Source organism: Mandrillus leucophaeus, unplaced genomic scaffold, assembly GCF_000951045.1.
Source record: "Mandrillus leucophaeus isolate KB7577 unplaced genomic scaffold, Mleu.le_1.0 Scaffold646, whole genome shotgun sequence".
Taxonomy (NCBI): Eukaryota; Metazoa; Chordata; class Mammalia; order Primates; family Cercopithecidae; genus Mandrillus; species Mandrillus leucophaeus.
In genome coordinates, this window is record NW_012106986.1 from 344,588 (window position 1) to 354,189 (window position 9,602).

At 44.6% G+C, this 9,602-nt stretch overlaps 1 protein-coding gene across 1 annotated transcript in view; it reads right to left on the reverse strand.

Annotated features, from left to right (window-relative positions):
* GLB1 (galactosidase, beta 1) overlaps nt 1-9,602 on the reverse strand; it is a 121,413-nt gene that overhangs the window by 91,673 nt on the left and 20,138 nt on the right. Inside the window, 3 exon segments of the mRNA XM_012001012.1 lie at nt 94-154; nt 683-833; nt 4,353-4,522. Of these exon segments, the coding sequence (XP_011856402.1) occupies nt 94-154; nt 683-833; nt 4,353-4,522 (382 nt within the window).

Here is a 9,602-nt window from a genome sequence, read left to right on the forward strand (position 1 = left end):
ATTTTATTATTATTATAATTTAAGTTCTAGGGTACATGTGCACAACGGCCTGAAGCTTTTATAAATCTTCTCAAGACATCTGTAACAACTTACCTGGGTCGGAAGAGCGGAGAAGAATAGCCTCTTTCTCTAGCAGCCAGGCAGGTAATCCTCCCTAGGTCAGGAAAAATAAGCCATTATAATGTCCATTCTGTGAAGGGAGCTCAGAGGAGACAGAAATTACTATTAGCAGTTATGGAAAAGAATAAAAGCTTCAAGGGACAAGAGGTATTTGAGCTGGGCCTTTTGGTTTATAACTTGCAGGGAAATTAGACATTGGAATGTAGTACAATTAAGATCACTCTGCATGAATGCAATGTTTTGAGGACCAAAGCCTTTTCCATAAAGATTGTTCAATTTAGTTTCACAACTACCTGCGAGGTAGACAGAGAAGACACCATTAACTGCTTCTTACAGACGAGCAAGCTGAGTTATATGAGTGACTACCAAGAGGAGAGCCCATGCCCTGACCCCGGCCTGCTTCTCTCTGCCTGGGCACCTTGCCAAGGTAAAAGACACCTGTGTTGGGTACAGTCCCAGGCCCCATGCTCTCTGGAATGCAGGTCTGCCTTAATGCCCTTTGCCCCAGAGCTGCTGCCTGCCAACTCACACACCAGGCAGAACCCAGTCTAGCCACACTCACCATTTCCCACTCCGCACAGATGTAGGGTCCGGGCCTCAGGATAACCAGCAGTCCTAGCTCGTGAGCCAGCCGAAGAAAATATTCCACATCATGGTCCTCAGAAAACTGGTACTGTCCTGGCCAGGGCTCGTGAAAGTTCCAGGGCACATACCTGCCAAGATACACACAGCCCCTTCCTGGATACTTGGCAGAGTCAAGAAGGAAGAGTGGGGAAGGGGCCTCATGAGGATTATCGCTAACACAAGGATAAGAGGGAGAAGGTGCTTTGGAAGAAAAATTATCCAAGGCTGGGCACGTGGCTCAGGCCTCTAATCCCAGCACTTTGGGAAGCCACGGTGGGCAGAGCCCAGGAGTTTGACACCAGCCTGGGCAACATGGTGAAACCCTATCGCTACAAAAAACACAAAAAAATTAGCCAGGGTGCATGCCTGTGGTCCCAGTTACCCTGGAGGCTTGAGGTGGAGGTTTGCTTAAGCTCGGGAGGTTGAAGCTGCAGTGAGCTGTGATTGTGCCACTGCACTCCAGACTAGATGACAGAGACCCTGTGTCAAAACAAATAAAGAAAAGAAAAGAAAAATTATCCAGAATTTGGATATAAGGCAAAACAGTGACTGCATTTCCTTTCCATGTTATAATGGAGGACTGTCCAATGGGCCCACTGAGGCTTCTTTCATTCTCCAAGGGAAATATTTTGTTTGACTTACTATTTACTATTGATTAAGGGAAGAACTTTGAAGTTACAGATTAATTTGTAGATTATTGCCTGGGAGAGAAACAAATGATGATTGTCATACAGAGAAGACAACCCCAAAGGTAACTCTTTCATTCATTGCCCTTTATGATATTAACCAGTTTTATCTCTAAAGATAACTTTATTTGAACATGCCTTTCTTGACTGGCTGTAAACCTCCCTTCCTCAAATTCTCCTTTGAATTGGCTTTACCGTATAGCTAGTTTCCTCGGTAACAAGTTAAATAAATTTTTCAAAACTTTTATTTTAGGTTCAGGGGTACATGTGCAGGTTTGTTATACAGGTAAATTGCATGTCATGGGCATTTGGTGTACAGATTATTTAGTCACCCAGGTAATATGCCTAGTACACGATAGGGGTATTCACCCTCCTCCCACCCTCCACCCTCACGGCCCCGTTGTCTATTGTTCCCTTCTTTGTGTCCATATGTACTCGAAGTTTAGCTACCACTTATAAGTGAGAACATGCAGTATTTGGTTTTCTATCCCTGTGTCTGCTCAGGATAATAGCCTCTAGCTGCATCCAGGTTGCTGCAAAGGACATCATCTCATTCTTTTTTGTGATTTTGTAGTATTCCATGGTATATATGTACCACATTTTCTTTATCCAGTTAAATACATTTCTGATATATGTCCATTATATATTTGTTTGTAAGTCATGTTTTTAGCTTTTTATAATTATATTTTGCATAAATAATTGAATTGAGGTGCTCTGTGAAAGGGGAAAGAGCTCAAAAATCCAGATCTCCTACATAAATGTCTAAACTGTTTGTAGAACCATAAACCACAGGACACACAGACCTTCCCATTTGGCAGCCTCTTGGGAGGGGCCTTGTTATGAATTTTTACAGCAGCTCCCCAAGCTAATCAAACTTGGTGGGGACACCTCTTAAAAGCAACAACAACAACAGAAAATTCCAGAATTATATCAGCACTAATTCCTATTACATAACAATTATAGCTGGGCACAGTAGCTCACTTCTGTAATCCCCGCACTCTGGGAGGCCAAAGCAGTAGGATCGCTTGAGGCCCGGAGATGAAGACCACCATGGGAAACATAGTGTAACTTCATCTCTAAAAACAAAACAAAACAAAAAAATTAGCTGGTGTGGTAGCAGTGCCTGTAATCCCAACTACTCAGGAGGCTGAGGTGGGAGGATCACCTGAGCCCACTTTAAGGTTTCAGTGAACTATGACTGAGCCACTGCATTCCAGCCAGGTGACAGAGCAAGACCCCAGCTCTAGAAAACTGTTTTGATAAATAAAAATAAAAATTATATATGCTCATGTAAGGCTTAGGAAAAATAAAAATACGTTGCTGAAAAGTAGTAAGAGACACATTTATTTTTTGAAGAAATAATTTTTAGTAAGTGTAGGAAAAACTCCAATCCTCAGATCCTCTGACAAAAGATTTTGTCAGGAATCATGTGGCAGGAGGTAAAATGACAAAACCTTCGATCAGCTCCTCTGTCTACCCACAGACAGACAGATACAAAGTTAAATATGAAGCCATCCATTACCATCACAAAGCTCTCTTTGAAGACCCTGGTTTGTGTCATTTTGTGTGTGTGTGATCCCATGATTTCAGGGTTCCCTGGAACAGTCTTGGTCTTCCAGAACTCAGTGTCAGAATTATAAACAGGTGAACTTGGGTTCACTCTGCCAGTGGCCTTAGAACCAGAATAATGAGTGGGTTCTCCCTCACTATCTATCTTCAGAATCTGCCTCTGGGTTTTCTCACTCTTGATCTTTGAAAAGTTATCAGCAATCCACATCAGCACTGCAAAAGCCAGAGCGGCCAGCCACACCAACTTTCTTCCCTGTTAGTTACTTTGCAATAGCAGAAGAGATGCAGAGAGGTAACTGCTGGGATAATTCTATACCCTGAAGTTATACAATTACCCCAGCAGAACCACAAAGCCAAACTGGGTTTCAGAAATCTACCTAAGCACAAGGCTTATTCTGTTATTGGGGCTCAGAAAACAATACCCCAAAGTATGGCACCTTGGCATGCTGAGTCCTTTGAACTAAAGGAGATTGGAAGGCCTTAGGAGCACATCTTCTTTCTCTGACCTTCTCCTGCTCTTCTGTCTCCCACCCCTTCCTTCTCCCCTGAAGCAAGTCAAACCAGAATTCCTCCCAGTGTGGGTCATAGAAATTAGAAGCCCTCTCTCCCAAAGCAAGCCATGAAACCTAGAAAGGTCGCCTCTCCCTTCTCCCTTCTAGACCCTCATTGCAGAGGGGTCCTGCTCCATACCCAGAAGGAAGGAATGCCACCCAGAAAGGCCAAGAAGTATCCGTTGAGGCAGGCCTTGTGGGGTTTCCCGCTTCAGTCTACTACCACTAGGTCAGAACCTTTCATAGAACCTAAGTGTAAAAAGTTTTCCTTGGCTCTTCTTTTCTGAAGACTCTCATGTCAGATAAAACTTACAGATCTGTGATGCTTTTCTCCTGTTAGCCTATCTTTGTGTATGACTACAGCCATACTTGCGCTACAGCTGCCTGCATGCCTTCCCTTCCCTTCCAATACTAGCCAAAGATATGGCCTTGGGCAAATTGCAGCTTCACCAGCTATAAACAGGAACAATAATACCTATCTCAAGGGCATGGAATCATTCGTATAAAGTACCCTGGATCTGGTAAGGGCTCAATCATTGTTACTTCTGTTTGCTTCCCCCATCCTTTGCCTTTTTAAGCTATTTATTTAATGACTTCTGATGATTAAAATTGAAGACTGGAAGAAGTAGTTGATGATTTGAAAAAGGGCCAGTCCGGTTCATGACAAGCCCCTCCCAGCACACCACACTGGACTAGTTCCCATTTCTGAGCAACCAAATAGCCACCCTGAGAAACACAGTTGTACCCTCTCTCCAGAGTGGGTGTTCTGGCCTAGGTGACAGCCATGTGCCCTCCTACTTACGTCTGGATGGTGTTCAGCCCAGCCATCTTCATCTTCAGCAGCCGGTCCTTCCAGTAGAAGCGGGGGACGCGGGAGTAGTGAATGCTTCCTGAGATGTAGCGAAACGGCTGGCCATCCTTGAGGAAGCGGTCCTGGCTATAGGCAATTTCAAACACCCTCCGGGTGGCATTCTACAGAGCAAGGATGGGGTCACATGAGAACTCTCACCTTCTGCATTTCAGAAGCCGATCTTTTGACAGTGGCAAGTGACTCTCTCCCTATTTAATTTATATAATGTGCTGATGGACTTCATGCTTGTTTTCTGAGCTATCATACAAACCATTGCTAAGCCAGGTCCACCAGAGGTACTCAGGGAAGAGAAATTATCAAAGAGGATCCACAGGCAGGATTCCATAAGGCTCAGCTTCTAGAGGCCAGCACCGAGCTGACAATCAGTGGCTGAGATGATATTCCACTGCGCTGTTCATGGGGCTGGAGGACACATACACACACACGCCCTTGTTGCTGTGACCTGCCTGAGCACTGGATGCACCTCAACAGTAACGTCACTGGGATAACCAAGATCTATTAAGAAAATTCTAAGTGTAAAATACAGGACAAAAAGCAATGGGTTAAAACTCCAGAGCCCCGACGCCCCATCCTAGGTATTGCGTGAATCCCAGAGTGACCTGGGTAAGTCCGTCTCTAACCCTACCCCTCTTCATCCATAACTATCCAGGGTATTGGATTAAAAGAACTTTAAGGCAATATTTTTCGAATTGTGGGGGGTGACCTGATTTGTGAATAAACAACTCATTTTTGGTGGCAATAAGCACCTTTTAAAAATGAAAGAATTGTCCAGGCGTGATGGCTCACGCCTGTAATCCCAGAACTTTGGGAGGCCGAGGCAGGTGGATCACCTGAGGTCAGGAGTTCAAGACCAGCCTGGCCAACATGGTGAAACCCCATCTCCACCAAAAAGGCAAAAATTAGCCAGGCATAGTGGTGCACGTCTGTAATCCCAGCTACTTGGGAGGCTGAGACACGAGAATCACTTGAACTCAGGAAGCAGAGGCTGCAGTGAGCTGAGATCATGCCAGTGCACTCCAGCCTGGGCGACAGAGCGAGACTCTGTCTCAAAAAAAAAATAATAATAAGATAAATAAAAATAAAAATCAAAGAATAGCAGGCACAGTTGCTTATGCCTGTAATCCTAGCACTTTGGGAGGCCAAGTCTGGAGGATCGCTTGAGCTAAGGAGTTCGAGACCAGCCTAGGCAACTCAGCAAGGCCTCATCTCTACAAAAAAAAAAAAAAAAAATCAGGCATGGTGGCACACACTTATGGTCTCAGCTACTTGGGAGGTTGAGGTGGAAGGATTGCTTGAGCCCAGAAGGTTGAGACTGCAGCGACCCATGTTCATGCCACTGCACTGCAGCCTGGGTGACAGAGCAAGACACTTGTCTCAAAAAAAAAAAAAAAGGGCAAGAAAGAAAATAGAGGCCAAGTGTGGTGGCTCACGCCTGTAATCCCAGCACTTTGGGAGGCTGAGGCGGGTGGATCATGAGGTCAAGGGATCAAGACCATCCTGGCCAACATAGTGAAACCCCATCTCTACCAAAAATAAAAAAATTAGCTGGGCATGGTGGCACACGCCTATAGTCCCAGCTACTCGGGAGGTTGGGGCAGGAGAATCGCCTGAACCGGGGAGGTTGCAGTGAGCCAAGATCATGCCATTGCACTCCAGCCTGGCAACAGAGTGAGACTCCATCTCAAAAACAAAAAAAAAGAAAAAGAAAAAGAAAAAGAAAGAAAGAAGAGTGTATTACACATAGGAAAGTATTACTTTATAAAACTTTTGTTATATATACATATGTGGAGTTGCACATGTATGCACGTATATTTGGTTGCAATGTAAGATTTATTTCTATCAAGCAAAATTTTAAGAAACACTGTTTTTGGGTCACTTCAGGAGCTAAAATGCTAGGATTTTGAAAGGCATGACCTCAACGGGTGGTAGGGGTTGGGGTTCGACTTTAAGCCGAGTGGAACACTGCCCTCTGGTGGATAAGGCAGCAACAGGCCACAGGTGCCAATAGAACCAGGGTTTTAAGAAGCCATCTAACTAGTGCTCTCCATTATGGGTCAGATTCCTTGTGCATCTTTAGGCTTTTGAAGGTCACAATACTAGCTTTAGTCACAGTAGCATCCTAGTCCATGGTGGCTTTGGGGGTTACCCTTGAAGCTGTATTTGGAAGCAGCTGTGGCAGCATGAGTCCTACATCACACATGCCTGAAATCTAACCGGGGAGCTGAAGTTAAACAACTCAGAGAAGAATTCATAGGGGCAAATGGAGAGCTTTACTGTATGTGAATTACATCTCAATAAAGCTAAATAAACACAAACAAATAACTAATTTAGGAATCATTTTTAAAAGGGCAAGTGTCAACTTAACATCACTTTATTCTTCTAGTAAATAAGGCTTTAATTTCTGTTCAAAGGAAAAGTCTCCTAAACTCACAAAAATATAAAAATTATTTCTTACACCAGGTGCCTCAATGGATGCTCTTGGAAACATTCTCATAGTGTATACATGGCTAAGTGTCAAATAAGGGTTCCCCACAAGTTTTCTAAGTTCAAAGGTGGCCCATGAGGTGGGAACATTCATCAGACAGGTAGAAAGGAGGTCAAGCAACTTCTGGTAGAATTGGGAAAAGGGTAGAGCTGTTTGAAATCCACCTAAGTGAAAGAGTTCAGAGGAGCAGAAGATAAGGCTGGAAAAAAATGATGGTGGGAGACAATGGAATCTGGCCTTTGTCCCATACATGGTGAGACACCATCTCTACCCTCCAATGACCTCAAAGTGCAGTCTAAATATCTCCCCACCATTCACTGACAAATATAATATTACCAAGCACCTATTACGTGCTGAGTAATCACAGACAAGAACCACACAGATGTGGCCACAACCCATATGAAGCTTCCATCTAGCCTGGAAGAAACCTAACGGTTAACACAGTGAGGTCGAGGTGGGGTGGAGGGGAGGGGCAAGGGCAAGTTTCTCAAAGGAAGAAACACCCCAAACTGTGTTTCTCAATCTTGGCTGCATGGCAAAATCACCTGTGCAAGGTTTTAAAAATAGCAAAGTTCTTTGGGAGGCCGAGGCGGGCAGATCACGAGGTCAGGAGATCGAGACCATCCTGGCTAACATGGTGAAACCCCGTCTCTACTAAAAATACAAAAAAAAAATTTAGCCGGGCATGGTGGAGGGTGCCTGTAGTCCCAGCTACACGGGAGACTGAGGCAGGAGACTGGCGTGAACCCAGGAGGCAGAGCTTGCAGTGAGCCAAGATCACGCCACTGCACTCTGGCCTGGGCAACAGTGCGAGACTCTGTCTCAAAAAAAAAAAAAAAAAGCAAAGTTGACCTCAACCCCAGACGTTCAGGTTTTAATCGGTCTCGGGAGGAACCCAGACACTGGAATTTCTTAAAGCTGCCTAGATGATGTAACGTGCAGGCAAAATTGAGAACCACTGGCCTGAGCCAAGGCCTAGGATGAAGTGAAGTTAGCCACGGGGGAAGGTGACACAGATGGAGAAAACAGTGTGTGCAAGGCCTGGGAGAGGGAGGGCAGGACTACAGACCAGGAGCCACACAGCCTCGATACAGATAAAAGATGGCAGCTGCTGAGGCGGAGGAGGAGGCCAGGGCCAGATCCAATGAGCCCTGAAGTCCAGATTCAAGGGCCCGGACTTTATGCTGACAGCCATGGAGAACTACCGAAATGAAAGAAAGACAGGACCAGATACGTGTTTCCAAATGTTTGGCTTTTTCCTGAATGGGCAAAAAAGGCAGAAGAGATGTGGCTGTGGCCCATGGTGGTGACAATGAGGTGGGCAGGAAGCGGAAGGAGGAAATTACAGGACGGTGGCCAGTTAGATGTCAGGCACAGGCGCAAACCTGAAGAGGCTCCTACTGTTCTTGGGGAGAAATTTGAGTATCAAAATGAGAGAGAGAGAGAGAGAGAGAGCATGTGAAAGACTTAAGAGATATATCAATAAAAAAAAAAATATGACTACGTGTATATTAACACCGATCAGTTCATCGTAATACACAAGGAGAAAAAATTCATTGGTCACCTTTGGAGACTGCTAGAGTACCAACTCATTACTCTGTGATAAATAGAGAGAAAGAGCCAACCAGTTTACTTCCCCTTCACATAAAAGCAGTATTTCAGGGTTACCAAAACATTGACAATGGAAAATTCTCCACTGGATCCCAGTTAATTAAATATAGAAGGGCCCGGACACAATGGCTCATGCCTGTAATCCCAGCAATTTGGGAGGCCGAGGCAGGAGAATTGCTAGAGCCCAGGAGTTCAAGACCAGCCTGGGGAACATGGCAAGACCCTGTCTCTATTAAAAAAAAAAAAAAAAGCTAACAAAATTAGTGTCTCCTTCATCCACCGCTGCCGCCTCCTTCTTCTTCCACTCCTGGTGCTGCTTATGTACTCATTCGGTGCAGACTTGGTACCTCTTTTGTGAAGCGGCAGCTGAGACTCCGGCGCCTGCCATGGCAGACAAAAAGCCCAAGGAAAGAATCAAGACTGAGAACAATGATCATATTAATTTGAAGGTGGCCGGACAGAAGGGTTCTGCGGTGCAGTTTAGGATTAAGAGGCGTACATCACTTAGTAAACTAACGAAAAGCCTATTGTGAATGATAGGGATGGTCAATGAGACAGATCAGATTCCAATTTGACAGGCAACCAATGAAAGAGACAGACCGCCTCAGTTGGAAATGGAGGATGAAGATACAACTGATGTGTTCTACCAGCAGACAGGGGGTGTCTACTAAAAAGGGAACCTCCTACTTCACTCCAGAACTCTGTTCTTTACAGACCAAGATGACACTCTCAAATAGAAAACTGCAATTTGGTTCTACCACATCCTGACTACTACAGTATAGTTTTCTCTCTTCTTTCATTTCCCCCTTCCCCATTCCTTTATTGTACATAAAGTAACTGGTATATGTGCACAAGTATATATATATATATATTTTTTTAACCAAACAGCCAATGGTACATTTTGACTGATATCAAGTGGAGATGGGATGGGGAAAAATACTGATTCTGTTAAAATACCCCCTTTTCTTCATTAGTGGCATGCTCATTCCGCTCTTATCTTTATTTTTTTTTTTTGAGACGGAGTCTCGCTCTGCCGCCCAGGCTGGAGTGCAGTGGCCGAATCTCAGCTCACTGCAAGCTCCACC